This window comes from Macrotis lagotis, chromosome 5 (genome assembly GCF_037893015.1).
Source record: "Macrotis lagotis isolate mMagLag1 chromosome 5, bilby.v1.9.chrom.fasta, whole genome shotgun sequence".
Taxonomy (NCBI): domain Eukaryota; kingdom Metazoa; phylum Chordata; class Mammalia; order Peramelemorphia; family Peramelidae; genus Macrotis; species Macrotis lagotis.
Window position 1 is genome coordinate 3,914,939 of NC_133662.1, and position 17,051 is coordinate 3,931,989.

The 17,051-nt window shown below is 37.5% G+C and overlaps 1 protein-coding gene across 5 annotated transcripts in view; it reads left to right on the forward strand.

Moving 5' to 3' along the window:
• The window catches only part of ILRUN (inflammation and lipid regulator with UBA-like and NBR1-like domains), a 112,145-nt gene that overhangs the window by 48,605 nt on the left and 46,489 nt on the right, over positions 1-17,051 (forward strand). For 4 of the 5 annotated variants that reach the window (XM_074236516.1, XM_074236512.1, XM_074236514.1 and 1 more), the window contains exon 2: positions 15,267-15,487. The exons of the other annotated variant lie outside the window; for it this stretch is intronic. In XM_074236516.1, coding sequence (XP_074092617.1) covers positions 15,267-15,487 — 221 coding nt within the window. The remainder of the gene's footprint in view (positions 1-15,266; positions 15,488-17,051) is intronic. 5 annotated transcript variants of the gene reach the window in all.

Below are 17,051 nucleotides of genomic sequence, written 5' to 3' on the forward strand. Positions count from 1 at the left end.
AGAATCAACTACCCAGTAAAACTGAACATCCTCTTTTAGGGGAAAAGATGGACTTTCAGTGAAACAGGAAATTTCAAACATTCCTGTTGAAACAACCAGAGCTGAACAGAAAGTTTGACCTTCAACTCAGGGGAAACATTAGAGAGGGTGAATGCAAAGGGTAAATTATAAGAGACTTAATGATGATCAACTACATGTATTCCTGCATGGAAAGATGATAGTGATAATACTCATGAACCTTCTCATTTAATAAAGCAGATAGAAGGAGCTTTTATAGGTGAGGCACAGGAGAGAGCTGAATTTGAAGCTGTAATAATATTGTAAAAATGGAGTCATTGGTTGGAAGGGAAATGTATTAGGAGTAAGAGAAAGGAGAGATAGAATAGGCTAAGATATTTCATATAAAATATTTCATGTAGCTTTTGCAATGGTATGGAAGGGGGAAGCTGAGGGGGAATGAGGGAACCTTCATTCTCAAAAAATGGCTCAGAGAGGAAACAGCATACATATTCAATGAGGTATAGACATCTAGAGAAAAAGGGAGAGAAGGGGGATGGGGGTGATAGAGGAGAGGTTAAATCATAGGAGAGGATAGTCAGATATAACGCATTTTCTTTTTTACTTCTTGCAAGGTGGTGGGATTGGGTGGCCTGTCTGGGACCATAGGGCCAGGTGGTTTCTGGGTCTCTGGCGTGGCATGTGGGTTCAGGGCCTCTTGGTTTCAGGGCTGGTGCGCTCTGTCCACTGTGCCACTCAGCTACCCTACAGCACATTTCAGAAGAGGGACAGAATGAAAGGAGAGAGAAGATAAAATATATGGTAGTGGGGAGGAATGGATGGAGGGAATTACAGTTGGCAACAGGAACTGTGGAAAAATATGGAAGCAGCTTTTATGATGGACTTATGATAAAGAATGTGATCCACCAGTGACAGAGCTGATGGTATGAGAACACAGACTAAAACACATTTTTTCCCTCTTTATTTCTCATGAGGGTCTATGTTTTTTTGGGGGGAGTGGGTATTATATTTACCCTTAAACAAGAATATTTTAGTAATGCTTTAAAAAAATCACTTCTACAAAAATATTCATAGCAGCTCTGTTCGTGGTGACAAATAACTGGAAATTAAGTAAATGTCCTTCACTTGGGGAATGGCTTAACAAAATATGGTATATGTATATGATGGAACACTATTGTTCTATTAGAAACCAGGAGGGATGGGAATTCAAGGAATTCTGGAAAGATTTCCATAAACTGATGCTGAGTAAGCTGAGCAGAACTAGAGGAACATTGTGCACCCTTAGCAGCGACGAGGGTGGGGGGCTGGTGTGACCAACCTTGATGGACTTGCTCATTCCATTAGTGCCACAATCAGGCACAATACTTTATTTTTCTTCCTTAAGGATGTGATTTCTCTCTCATCACATTCAACTTAGATCAATGTATACATGGAAACAATGTAAAGACTAACAGACTGCATTCTCTGGGGGGTGGGGGGAAGGAAGCAATATTAGGGGGGGGAATTGTAAAAAAAATTCAAAATAAAAAATGAAGGATCACAAAACCCTCCCTTTTCACTTTTAAAACTCCCAGCATAGAACTAATCCACCTCTGTAATGTTATTCTTATTTTATCTTCTCAAATACTCTTTGAAGACTTAAAAGAAACAATCCAACAACTTGTTTCTTCTTTCCCAGTAGAATGTTAGAATTGCACCTTCAAATAGTCCCTTCTAATGGTTCACATAAATTTGCTTTTCTAGTTCTTGACTCGTGTTTATATTTCAAATATCCTATTTTTCATTTCATCTGAACCAAGAAAAATCTTCTACTCACTTGTCACATCCTTTCCTGGGTTATACATGAGTATTTTCCTGCTTCTTGTTTTACTCTGTCTCTCTCTCTCTCTGTCTCTCTCTGTCTGTCTCTCTCTCTCTCTCTCCCTCTCCCCCCCCGTATAGATAGACAACACAGATAGTTGTGTTTGTCTATCCATATTATTTTTCTCTATCATTTTTCAGAATGTTTCTTTAACTGACTCAGTTCTTTTTATTAATAATCTTCTTACCTCATATGTGTGTAATTGTTTGCCTGCTAAGTTAAGGTTGTCTAAGTCATGTTAATGAGCTGGATCCTTTAAGAATCATCACCTTGGACTGTACTATATATACTCTACTTCCCTTCTCTGATCTTAGACTTTTTAAAAAAAAATCTTAAAGTTTTTTATGTACGTCAGAATAAAGATTAAGAATGTGGGTGTAGAAACAGCAACATTGTGAGATGATAACCTATGATTGACTTAACTCTTCTCAGTAAAACAACAATCCAAGATAATTTGAAAATGCTATATCCTCATCTCTAGAGAGAACTTATAAAGATTAAATGCAGATCAAACTTGCTTCCTCTTTTTTCTTATTCACCCCCCCTGTTGTTCTGAATCTTCTTTCACAATGTAGAACTATATTTAACATAATTGTACATGTATATAAATTATTCCACATTCCTTTTTGTCTTAGGGAGGAGGGAGAGAAAAATTTGGAGCTCATTTTTTTTTATAAGGCAATGGGGTTAAGTGACTTGCCCAAGGCCACACAGCTAGGTAATTATTAAGTGTCTGAGACTGGATTTGAATTCAGGTACTCCGACTCCAGGGCCGGTGCTCTATCCACTACACCACCTAGCTGCCCCCTTGGAGCTCAATCTTAAAAAATAATGTTGAAAACTATCTTTACAAGTATTTAGGGAAAAAAAATACTGTTAAGTGAAAAAGGAATGTAGATGATATAAAGTACTCACTACTACTAAAAAACATTCAAGGCATCTCTCCTACTGTTGTTGATGATGGGTCAAGTTAATGTTTCTATGTGGGCAATCTTTTTGTTCACTTATATTATGTTTCTTGATCCTTATTTGAATATCTTAATCAACAAGCATTTGTTTAGGGACTTACTATTTACCAAGTTCTGGAGATATGAAAAGTGAAAAAAAAAATCTGTCCTCAAAGAACTTATATTTTAATGGAGGAGAAAGCATGTATTGATACAGATAAGAGAAATCTAAAATAATTGGAAGTCAGTTTAGGGGCTTATTGGGATATTGGGAAAGGCCTCCTATCTGATGTGATACTTAATGTGAGTCTCAGGGAACCAGATTTTATAGGAGGCAGAAGTGAGGAGAGGAGAAGCATTACTAGCTTGAGGAATATACAAAAAATTGGAAGTATAATGTTGAGTGAGGAACAGGCAAGTTGGCCAGTATGACTGACCTGTGGAAATTGGTGGAAGGGGGCGGGGCGGAGCCAAGATGGCGACATGAAGGGATCGAGTCTTAGGCGCTCTCTAATAAAACTCATAAGCTAAGGACTCTAACTAAACTTTCGAGAGACAGAACCCACAAAGGGACCCAGTGAGGCAGTTCTCCTACTCAAGGTAACCTGGAAAAGAGCAGAAAGGCTCTGCTCCCCGGGGTCGGACAGGCAGCCCGCCAGAGCGAAAGAACTTCAGCCTCCCGGAGGCAGCCCCAGGGTGCTGGGAGCCACGGCTCACAGCAGCGGGGGAGTCTCCTGAGCTGCACCCCGGGGAGCACCGGGCATAAAGTGGGGGAACAGCTGGGGACCTCTGCCAGAGCCAGCATGTGGAACTTAGCCCTCAGGGCACACAGCCAGCAGCTTGGTCTTTCCCCAGCCCTGATCCAGGAAACAGAAGCAGGCGGAGCCAGTAAGCAGGAGCCCCCAGGGCATGAGCCCATTGAGCTGAGGGAGGGGAGTGAAGAGAGACTGCAGAGTTCTGTCCTCTGCCTCTGGAACAGGACTCTGGGGCTCTGACCACATTCAGATCCTGATCCCAGTCTAGGCCCTCCCATAGAACAGCAGCAGCCCCCCCACCTCAGCCCCGTGGCAGAGGGAGGTGCTTATGGTCATTCACAGACCAGGAGGGAGGACAGAGCTTCACGCACTGAGACCCTTGTGGGGAGTGCCCCCAAAGCTCAGGAAGCACCCCAAAACCAGGACCAGGCTGGGAATATGAGCAAGCAGAGAAACAAAAGGAAGACTATTGAGAAATATTTTGCAAATGAGCCCAAGAAGGATCAAAGTACTCAGTCTGAAGATGAGGAAGCACAAGCTCCTGCATCTAAAGACTCCAAGAAAAACAAATTGGGCTCAGGCTATGACAGAGCTCAAAAAAGACTTTGAAAATCAAATGAGGGAGTTGGAAGAAAAGCTGCAAAAAGAAAAGAGAGAGATGCAGGAAAAACATGAAAATGAAGTCAGCAGGCTAGTCAAGGAAATCCAAAAAAATGCTGAAGAAAATAGCATGGTAAAAATCAGCTTAGGTCAAATGGATAAAACAGTTCAAAAAGTTATTGAGGAGAAGAATGCTTTAAAAAGCAAAATTGGCCAGATGGAAAAAGAGATAAGAAAACTCTCTGAGGAGAACAAATCCTTCAGTCAAAGAATAGAATTCAGGGAGATTGATGAATTTACCAGAAATCAGGAATCAATACTTCAAAACCAAAAAAATGAAAAATTAGAAGAAAATGTGAAATATCTCATTGAAAAAACAACTGATATGGAAAATAGACTTAGGAAAAATAATTTAAAAATTATTGGAATACCTGAAAGTCATGATCAGGAAAAGATCCTTGACATCATTTTCAAAGAATTACTACAGGAAAATTGCCCTGATATTCTAGAAGCAGAGGGCAAAATAGAAATGGAGAGAATCCACTGATCCCCTCCAAGAAAGAGATCCCCAAAAACCAACCCCTAGGAATATTATAGCCAAGTTCCAGAACTCCCAAGTCAAAGAGAAAATATTACAAGCAGCCAGAAGGACACAGTTCAAATATCATGGAGCTGCAGTCAGGATCACACAGGACTTAGCAGCAACTATATTGGAAGCTCATAGGGCTTGGAATACAATATACCGGAAGGCAAAAGAGCTTGGAATGCAGCCAAGCATGAACTACCCAGCAAGGCTGAATGTCCTCTTCCAGGGAAAAAGATGGACTTTCAATGAACCAGGGGAATTTCAAATGTTCCTTTTGTAATGGCCAGAGCTGAACAGAAGGTTTGATCTTCAGATACAGGACTCAGGTGAAGCATGGAGATTGGAGGAGAGGGGGGGAAATATGAGGGACTTAATGAGGATGAACTGCATGTATTCCTGCATAGAAAAATGACACTGATAATATTCATATGAACCTTCTCAGTTAACAGAGCAGGTAGAGGGAGCTTATATAGTTGAAGCACAGGAGAAAGCTGAATTCGAAGATAAAATATGGTGTAAAAATGGAGTCAATAGAAAAAAAGGGAAATGGAATGGGAGAAAGAAAAAGGAGAGGGGGAATAGTCCAAGATATTTCACATAATAAGATTTTTTTTCTATTACAATGAGCTATTGCAATGATATAGCATATATACTCAATGGGGTATAGACATCTGGAGTAAGAAGGGGGGGGAGCAAGGGGAAGGGGTGGGGATGTGAATAAAGGAGGAGAGGATGGACCATGGGGGGAGAGTGGTCAGATATAACACATTTCCTTTTTTACTTCTTGCAAGGGGCTGGGATTGGAAGGCCTGCCCAGGACCACAGGGCCAGGTGGATTCTGGGCCTAAGGGGTGGTATGGGGGCTCAGAGCTTCTAGGCCCCAGGACCAGAAATAAGAAAGGAGGGAGTTGCGATCAGCAATGGCAACATTGGAAAAATATGGAAGTAACTTTTGCGATAGACTTACCATAAAGAATGTGATCCACCTGTGACAAGAGTTGTTGGTGTTGGAACAAAGACTGAAGCACATTTTTTGTTATTATTTGGGGAAGGGTGCAGGGCAAGTGGGGCTGGGTGGCCTGCCTGGGGTCACATAGCAGGGTGATCTTTGGGTGTCTGGGGCCAGATTTGGACCCAGGTGCTCCTGGCTCAAGGGCCAATGCTCTGTCTGCCACCCAGCCACCCCTACTATTATTACTATTTTATTTTATTTTGGGTCTTTTTTCTTCTTCTTTTTGGTTTTTGCAAGGCAGTGGGGATCGGGTGGCTTGCATGTCACATGGCTTGGTGCTTGTTGGGCTTAGGAGGCTGGATATGGACTCGCGTGCTCGTGGCTCCAGGGCTGGTGCTTCATCCATTGCGCTACCTGGCCATACCTACAATTATTACTGTTATTTTTTTAATTTTAATTTTTTTTCTCTCCCCTTTACTTTTTTCTCCCAAGCAAGTCTATCTATGTTCATGGGGGAGGGGTATTTTGTTTACTTGTAAACAAGAATATTTTATTAATGTAAAAATAATTTGTACAAAATGAGAAGAAAAAATAAATTAAAAAAAGAAATTGGTGGAAGGAAAATGTAGAAAAAATAGCAATAGACTAAATTGATGGAAAGGAAATTTAGGAAAGAGAGCAAGAAGCCAGTTATAAAAGGTTTTAAATGCTAAATAGGATTTGGTATGTGATCCTAGAGATAATACTCAACCTTTGGTGTTTGTTAAGTAGCGGGATGATGTGGTCAGATATTTACTTTAGGAAAATTGCTTTGATGTGTGTGGGGGAGATAATGGGTTAGGGGACAACCCAAGGAATTTAAGAAGCTGTTATATTGCAGAGAAGAGGGTAATCAATGCTAGTTGAGATCTAGGATTTGTGATTATCTTAGTGATCTTAGTGTAGAGAAGTGGATATATGTGAGAGAATATAAAGAAATTATAAGATTTTACAGCTATTTGGATATGAGGATGATCAAGAAAAGAATTGAGGAAGACATTGAAATTATGAAACTAGATAACTGGAAGGATGGTGATACTTTTTACCAGTCATGAGAAAATGTGGAAGAGAAGTGGTTTGGGGGAGAAAGATAATGAATTCTGTTTTAGACATGTTCAGGATGAGATGCCTATGGAATATCTAGGTTAAAATGGTCAGTAGGCAATTGATGATGTAGGACTGGAACTCAAGGTAAGAGAATAAGGGCTTGATAAATAGATTTTGGAATTATTTCTATAGAGATGATACTTGAACATATTAGGTGATGAGATCACCTAGTGAGAGAGTACAGAGGGAAAAGCCAAGGGATACTTACTATGCAAGACATGTATGAAAAGTTAGCAAAGAGTACAGAAAAAGAACAGTAAGAATTGGAAGAGTGCAGTGTCCTAAGAAAGGAGAGAATGTCTGAGAGATATAGGACAAGAGTAAGAGGCAGCTAGATAGGAAGTGAAATGGATAGACATTGGACCAGGAATCAGGAGGACCTGAATTTCAGCTTCAGATACTTAGTAGCTGTGTGACCCTGGGCAAGACAGTATTAATATCTGTTTACCTCAGTCTCCTCAAATGTAAAAAGCAGATAATAGCATCTGCTTCTAAAGGCTGTTGTGAGGATTGAGATAATATTTGTAGAATGCTTAACACAGTGCCTGGGCCATAGTAGATGCTACATAAATACTTTTTCTTTCACACACCATTGTCAAATCTGCAACAGATGAGGAAGGATAAGGACTGAGGTCCTCAGATTTGGCAGTTGAGATCATTGCTATCTTTGAAGGGAGCAGTTTCAGTTGAATGATGAAGTCAAAAGTCAGATTGCAGAGGGTGGGGGTTTATTAGGGAGTGGAAAGGAAGTAGAAGTAACTTAGATCAGGTGATTTTTTTTCATGGAGTTTAGTTGGAAAGGAGATGTGACATATAAGATGACAGTTGTGACTATGATAGGATTTAGTGAAGATATATTAAGAAATGGTGAGACTTCATTCTATTTGTAGGAAGCAGAAAAGGAATCAGAAGCTAGATGGTGCAGTGGAAAGAGCACCAATCCTGGAATCAGAAGGACCTGAGTTCAAATCCAAGAATTGACTGATCAAAGAGTATGTGTTTTCATTAGCATCAGACTTTTATTAGCTGTCTATTATGTGCTCTAGGTACCATTGCTAGGTGTGTGTGTGTATTTTTTTTTCCTTATAGCTTATATGCTAGGGAACAGTGAACTTCTATAGAATAAGCATTTATGTAGCATCTACTATGTATGAGCCCCTGTGTTTTTAATAACTCATTTGATCTCACAACAATCTTGTGAGGTATGTGCTATTATTATTCTCATTTTACAGATGAGAAAATGAGGCAGTTTAAATACGTGTGCAGATCACACAGCTTAATAAGTGTCTGAGTCTATATTGAACTCAGGTCTTCTTAACTTCAGTTCTCAAAAATGGCCAGTTGGGATTTTGAAACCCAAGATAGTTTGGGAATTAGTTTTAAGATTTTCAAAGCATTTTACAAATATCTCATTTTATCTTCATAACAACTCTGTAGAGGCTGTTTTTCCTTTTTTCAGATGAGAAAAACAGAGGTTAATGCTGTTAAAGTCATACATCTAGTAAGGTATCTGAAGCTAGATTTGAACTAGATTTGATTTCAAGTCTAGCACTCTGTCCCATGCACCTTTTACCTGAAAAGTTCACTAGCTTTAATTTCATTTTGCCATTAGGACAAGTAAGATGATTTCTGCAAGTATTCTTTACACTGGAAAAATTTTAATTTCATTCAGTTTATTTTTTTTTTTTTCAAAAAGACAGTTTCCTAAAAGATCCCAATGTAGATGTAAATCTTGAGCTGGAAAATTTGTATTTCTGTCTGCCTTTATCTTCTTTATTTTCTTTATTTTTATTTTTTGCAAGGCAACGGGGTTAAGTGACTTGCCCAAGGCCACACAGCTAGGTAATTATTGTCTGAGGCTGGATTTGAACTCAGGTACTCCTGACCCCAGGGCCTGTTCCACCTAGCTGCCCCCCCCCCCCCCCCCCCAGTCTGCTCTTCTTAAGAATACCAGGCTTCAGTTCCTGGTTCTGTCATTTCCTTAGTTTTGTGACTTCAAGCAAGTCATTTCACTTCTGTGATATTCAGGTTCTTCATCATCTGTACAATGAAATGGGTGGATTTGATAACTTCTAAGGTCCTTTCCAGTTGTAAATCTTGGATCCTAGGCCAGGATATTTAAGAGATTAAAAAAATGAGGTGTTTTGCCAACAGTAGGAACTCAATAAATATTTGGTTGATGGTGCTGTAAAAAGGAAGTTTGAAATCTTTTAATACTTAGAATTCATTTGTCATAATTGGAAATGTTAGACTTAGTCTTAGATTTAAGTGTCCTCTTTACTTTTAAAATTGATATGTAAGAGATGCAGATAGGAAATGCCCTTAAAATAAAGGAATAGGTGTGGTACATTTAAGCCTGACTTAAAGAACATGTTTCAACTTGTTTTTCCAGCCAATTTTCAAAGTCTAATCTTTGTTATTTAATGCAATTAACATCTGATTCATTAAAAACTAAGTTTATTACTAAGGAGCATTCTGTAATAAGAATTTGGGGCCAGTGTTGATATTTGAGTTTTCAGATATGTTTGATCTTTTGTTTTTGTATTAATTAGAAATTGGTAATGAGGAACCAATAATTTTCTTTTTTTTTTTTGAAACAATAATTTTAACAAACTGCTCTTGAATAATAAATAGCTGTAGCCTCAAAAAATTGTTCTTTTGACCTTTTACTTTGAAAGATGGAGGGAGTGGGTAGGAAGACCTGGAAATTGATAAAATTAAGCCATCAGTGAGAAAACCAGGAAGAGGAAATGTGATTAATAATTCTTGAAACTTGTTTTAACTTAAAAAGTTATGAGAATTTTGGTGTGAAAATTAGACATTTAGTCAAACTTATTATACTCTCTTCTTTTTTGTTCTAGATTTCTCAGCTGCAGTTCTTTTCCTAGTCCAAGTAAAATTGTCAGTTCCATCCCAGACTGAGAGTGGGCAATTCCCCTCAGGTTCAGTTAAAGTTCCTCTTGAACTATCTTTTTAGTTTTGCATGAGCAGTAAGACTTGGTCACTTCAAGTGAGAGTAATTTAAGGGATTGTTTCATTAGCTGTTATTTAAAGAATAGATGATGACATACCTTAAAGAAATTATTCTGCTTTTTCAAAGAATAGAAGGTATTTGTTTTTTCTTTAATTCAGAATTGGAGTCTCTGTAATAGTTCTTGCCCAACTTACTTTTTCTCATATCTTTGTCTTTGATCCGTTGTAACTTTTTCTAACAATCTCTTTGGGAAGTTTCCCTGAATGTATATGTATGTTTTACAACTAGCCTCTTCTGTAGTATAGTACGTAGATTTTTGTGCCATTTTTTTTGTAAAAATATATTCTGTATTGGCAACAATTTGTGTGTTGTATAGTTCTTTCTCATTCATTCACCAGAAAGATTTAATACCTTTTTTTGACTATTGCGGGCAATAGCTCTGGTGTGGGTCTGGACATGAATTTCTGAGAGTCAGGTTGGGTAGACAAACATATCCAAACACAAAAGATTGGGAAATGAAAATCTACCCACTTTATTTTTGGAAACTCAGACTTTTTATAGCAAAAACGTATCTCAGGAATGACTGGTTAAAAGATAACCAGTTTTACAATTTCCTGGGTAAATTTACAATATTTGTTCTTAGAAAAATGCATGCTTCTCTATCAAAGAAACCTTTTACAACCATCCTGGAGCCACAGATTATCCAAGGATATGTGAATATCACTCTCAGGAGCTGACCCTCTACAGATTACACCTTCTTAGGTATGCTGAAGCTTTAGGTGGTGTGTCAAGACGTCTATGATTTGTCCCAGTGACAAAAAGCGTTTCATACAAATGGGTATAAAATACACAATTTCAATAATAATGCAAAGATACCAGGAAGCATGCTCACTAACAGGTTCATAAAATGAAAAGAATGAAACCTATTAACAAAGTTGAACAAATTATCAATACCTGAGTCCATTTCCTTTCTAGGTGCCAATGCAATATCATCAACAATTTTATGCAATTGATTCATATCCATAGTTATAGAATCATTATACCATATTCCATTCAAATAATCTTTATATTATCCCATAGAATAAGTGAAGTGTTATATTTTAAAGGAGTAACACAAATAGCAGAAAATCTATAACCATGTTGCCATTGTTCATTACAGAGGTTTGTAGTGTATTAATCAAATGATAAAGATCTTCATTAATTCTCTCCTGAGCATCTTCTGATAATTCTAGAATATATTTAGCTTCCAATTTTTTCTTTATTTCCTGTTTGTACAGAAAGTCACCGACATAACTGCTATAATGGCTGCTACGATACACAATGCAACTATTACATATCTTCTGCCTAGTTCTCTTTAATGTTTTTTCTAAGAACTCATCAGCAGGAGACATATACCACCCTCCTACCTTGGTGGGTATTATAGCAAATTTTGGTTTTCTTATTATGAAAACAACATCATCATCCTCCACTTCCTTATTTATACATGTTCCAATAGTGCAATTGTAACAGTTAACATTATATCCACCATTTTTTCTCTTGATAATATTGACATCTTTGAAAGATCCTATTATGAAGGCAATATCTGGTCTTGTGCATGCAGTCATAGACAATTTCTTTTCTGCATAAGATATTTTGTCCAACATCTTGTTCCATTGTATATACTTTATCACATCTATAGCTGTCATATCCTTCCATATCTCTGAATTAGTTACCTCTATTTCTGGGTATATAATTGGTTTAATACTGCCTGGAATACCCCATGGAACAACTCTTATCAGGAGAATTCCCCACCTGTAGCAAAATAGAATGATCATAAATTCTTCTATTTTGGGGTATGACAGGCAACCCAAGGTGGAAAACATTCATTTTTGAAGTCCCAAGCATGTAAATTTAAACAAGGAAATTCTGTAGGAATTATCTTTCTTCAATACTTTCTACAAATGGAATTCCTGATATTTCTAGTCCTAAATGTTCCCCTGTTATAAATATTTGGACGAGTTGAATGATTAGTTTTATTTAATTTAATATATGGTTCAACAATACATGTTTTAGAAAACAATTAAGTGTCAGAGTATTTAAACCAGAAAAATTACGCCTAAATTTTCTTCTCAGCATCTCTTCTTTGATATCTCCAGTAGGAACTTTGTTATATCCCAAATAATCTGCAGCTTCTCCAATTAATAGAATTTCAGCCATACTCTCTCCCCATTGTCGAGCAGTGATCCATGGAGGGTTTTGAACTTAGGTCCAATATTCAATTCCTTTTATAATTCCCAAATTGTTCATGAGTCCATAATGTATTCTCCTCTCATCTTTTCCTTTTTGATTTCTTAAGTGAAAATTATTCATTTTCTGTATTACTTGATTCATCTGGTCTGCATGGTCTGATGTTTCTTTCTGGTACTCGGATAGTTTCTCCATCTGTGGACAAAACAAGCATACCCTCGACCCCAAGTTAATAATGGATCCAGTCATTTTCATTGTTGATGTCTTAGGATCCTTCCATGTAACCATGTCCTTCTCTTCATGTTACATATCCTTAAAAAAAAATCTTTCTGCAGGTGTTAATTGTTTATCATTCATTGTTAAAAAAAAATTCATGCTAAATAAGGCGAGATTTACTCTCCTTCCTTGTTTCCCCTTTGTCCCTATATATTCCCCCTTCTTTTGCACTTCCAGAAATCTTTTAAAATCTTTGTTTTTTTTTTACTAAAGTTTGACCAGTAGGATTATAGGGAATACCTGTAATATGTTATATATTGTAATATAGGCAGAATTGTTTAAATGCCATAGAAGTATATCCATTATCTGTTTTTGTGGATTTTGCTGTCCCTGCAATAGCAAAACAATGGAATAAATGATCAATCATACCTTGTGTAACTTCTGAACCTTGTGCTGTTGCCATTGCACATGAACTAAAATGTATCCACAGTAACATGAATGAATTTCATTTTTTCAAAAGATGTATGAGAGTCACATCTATCTGCCACAATTCATTAGGAACTTGGCTTCTAGGATTCTTAGAATAATTTGGAGGGGTGGGTAAATTTACAATATTTGCTCTTAGAAAAATGCATGCTTCTCTATCAAAGAAACCTTTTACAACCATCCTGGAGCCACAGATTATCCTAGGTTAGGGTTCACTGGTGAGCCAGTGGATCCATACAATGAGCAATAATCCATACATACCTTTGATGGAGAAGATCACCAAGGATATGTGAATATTACTTCCTGGGGCTGGTCCTCTACAGTTGACAAGCAATCTATTTAAGCAAACTACATCTTTTTTTTTTTTTAGGTTTTTGCAAGGCAAATAAGTTAAGTGGCTTGCCCAAGGCCACACAGCTAGGTAATTATTAAGTGTCTGAGACCTGATTTGAACCCAGGTACTCCTGACTCTAAGGCCGGAGCTTTATTCACTATGCTACCTAGCCGCCCCAAGCAATCTATTTAAAGGATTTACTCTTCAGTATTCCACATTACTTCAGTTTTCAAGGATTCATATAATTAGAGTATTTGGAATAAGAGTTGTAAATTTTGTGCCATTTGAATAGATGGTCCACCAAAGGTATGACATTATATTGTATCAGGGAATATATGCTCAGAAAAGTCTACAGTGAAAATCAAGTTAAATTATTTATAAAGGTGGAAATATCCTTTGCAGAACTCATCAGTGAAAGAATTATTTATATCCTAGAGCCTAGGAAGACTTTTGAACTGACTTAAGCTCCTGGTTTTATGACCTTAGGCAAGTCAGGGTTCAGTTAACTCCCTAAGGCTCTAAATTACAGAACTGCATTGGTAGAGGATAATCAGAGAAACTCCTCATACCACTGAGATCATAGTACCTGGCTTCTGCCCCCTTCCTCAGAGGTATGAAAGAGCTTTTTTTTTGGTGCCTGTGGATTGAAACCTGAATGAGTCTATTTCTACTATTGCTTTGCCTTAGCACAATGAAACTATAATATAAATTATTTGATCATTGAGAAGTTTTGTATTTTAAATTTAGTCTAAAAATCCTCACAATCCTAAATTTAAGTAAACTTGCTGTGTCATTCTTACTACTTCTTCCGGCTGGGCTTCTAAAATGTTTTGCTAACTTTCATTTTCAGTTTGATCTTTAAAAGTTGTTTGATCTTTGCTTGGCTCACTAACCTGTACCATATGTAAGTTATGAGATTAAGTATTAATTACCATTGCTTTGGTTGTTTGAGAACAGAAAGTGGGGGACAAACCTGTTTAGGTAGGTTAAAAAATATATGTTTTTGAACTTGCATCTGGAAGATATTTAATTTTCTGCAGTGCTCTGAGTTTCATCCTAATGTGAGGACCAAATGGTGAAATGTGACACAAGACAGAAAAGGGAATTGGCAGCAGACTTGGTAGTATAAACAGCTTCTTTAACGAATATTTTACAGAAAGGAAACAGCAATTTCTTCAGACTTCTTGTTAAGGAATTGAAGAAATAATTATATTGACAGCAGGAAATATTGCTTCCTTTAAAAAACACGTTTTTTTAAAGAAATTTTGCAAACTGAAAAATCAACAAGACTTAAGTGTATATGATGCATCAAATGCTATGATACAAATATAAAAATAAAACAAGACTTCTCAAAGAGCATAGATTCTTCTGGGACGATACAGTATAACATGTTCTTAGATAAGTAATTGAAGGATATTTACAAAATAGAATGTGTTTTTTTCACTAACAACTAGGAAGAACCAGGAAAGACCTTTTGAAATTAGTGGCACTTGATCTGAATGTTAATGGTATAGAGGGACTCAAACATCTACTAGAGGGAGAGATTTTTGAAATGCAGAGCTGGATGGTGAAATGTTTTGTATTAGGGAACAATATATAGAAAGACTTTAGTGTCAAATAGAGGGTGTGTGTGTGTGTGTGTGGTATTCTAGAGGTAATAAGAACCCACTGAAGTTTTTTGAGTAGTGGAAAAACTGTCATTGGTACTCTTTAGGATGATTGCAGTAGGGATGGATGTGACAGGGGAATGCTTTTTTGATAGTCCACGTGTGATGATGGAGACCAGAGATAAGGTAGTTGTGGAGGAGAGAACAAGACAAATATGAAAAAAATACAATGTGATAGAATTAAGATTCATTAGTTGATTGGTTATGATTCGGGTGGGCAGAAGAAATAAGGATGACTGAAATTACTGACCTGAGTGACTGGAAGGGTTGCCTTAGAGAACCTTTAGAAAGGTATATTTGATTTTAGACATGATCTACATTAGATGGCTATGGGATAACTATAGATGGAGCAAATAGAAATCTAGGAATGGAGCTCAGGAGACAAATGAGATCTGAATCTTGTAGATTTGGGTGTCATTTATATAAAGATGATAATTGAATACATAGGAACTGAAATCTTAGCGATAAGGAAGAGGTACATGAGTATGCTTATTTTAGGAGGTGTTAAGAGTGGAGGAAAATATGATGCTGACCCTGCAGAGGAGACTGAGTGGTGTCAGGCAGTTAGAAACTAAGCATTCTCATGAAAGCCCAGGAGAAGAAAGTATCCAGGAGGAAAAGAAGTCAACTGAAAGAGAGAGAAAGAGAGAAATTTTTGAAGGAGACTGGCAGTTGGGGGACCAGGAAAGACCTCATCAACAAACATGTGTTTATACCAGGTAAGTGCATGCCCTAGGAATAAAAAGCAGAGAGATAGTTCCTGCCCTCAAGGAGCTTACATTTAAAAAAAAGTTTTTTAAAGATTTTATTTTTTTATTTACACATTACTAAAATATATTTAAGAATAAACATAATACTTCCTACCCCCCCCAAAATAAAACTTTATAAGAAATAAAGTAAAAGAAAGAGAAAAAAATATGTTTCAGTCTGTATTCTGATACCATCAGCTCTGTCTCTGGTGGATCACATTCTTTATCATAAGTCTATCATAGTAGTTACTTCCATATTTTTCCATAGTTGCTGTTGCTGATTGTAATTCCCTTCATCCATTCCTCCCCACTACTATCTATTCTATTTTCTGTCTTCTTTCATTCTGTCCCTCTTCAAAAATGTGCTGTGGGGCAGCCGAGTGGCACAGTGGACAGAGCACTGGCCCTGGAGTCAAGAGGCCCCAAACCCACATCCCACCCCAGAGACCACCTGACCCTGTCTGGGACAGACAGGCCACCCAATCCCACCACCTTGCAAAAAGTAAAAAAAGAAAATGTGTTATATCTGACTATCCTCTCCTCTGATCTACCCTCTCCTCGATCAACCACATCCCCCCTTTCCCCCTGTCCCCCTTCTCTCCTTTTTCCTCTAGATGTCTATACCCCATTGAGTATGTATGCTGTTTCCTCTCTGAGTCTTTTTTTTTTTTTTTTTTTTTTTTTTTTTTTTTTTTTTTTAGTTTTTTGCAAGGCAGTGGATTTAAAGTGGCTTGCCCAAGGCTATACAGCTAGGTAATTATTAAGTGTCTGAGGCCAGATTTGAACTCTGGTATTCCTGACTCCAGGACCAGTGCTCTATCCACTGCGCCACCTAGTCGCCCATCTCTGAGCCATTTTTTGATGAGAATGAAGGTTCCCTTATTCCTCCTTTGGCTTCCCCCATTCCATACCACTGCAAATATCTTTTATATGAAGTTTTCTTAGCCTGTTCTGCCTCTCCTTTCTCTTACTCCCAGTACATTTCCCTTTCATCCATTGACTCCATTTTTACAGTATATTATAGCTTCAAATTCAAATCTGTCCTGTGCCTCATCTATAAAAGCTCCTTCTATCTGCTTTATTAAATGAGAAGGTTCATATGAGTATTATCAATATCATCTTTCCATGCAGGAATACATGTATTTCATCATCATTAAATCCCTTATAATTTACCCTTCTCTTCCACCCTCTTTATATTTAACTTGAGTCTTGTACTTGAAGTTCAAACTTTCTGTTCAGCTCTGGTTTCAGTAGAAACATTTGAAATTCCCCTGTTTAATTGAAAATCCATCTTTTCCCCTGGAAAAGTATGTTCAATTTTGCTGGATAGGTGATTCTCGGTTGCATTCCAAGCTCTTTTGCCATCCGAAATACTATATTCCAAGCCTTATGAGCCCTTAATGTAGTTGCTGCTAAGAACTGTGTGATCCTGACTGGAGCTCCATGATACTTGCATTGTGTCCTCCTGGCTACTTGTAATATTTTCTCTTTGTCTTGGGAGTTCTGGAACTTGGCTATAATATTCCTGGGAGGG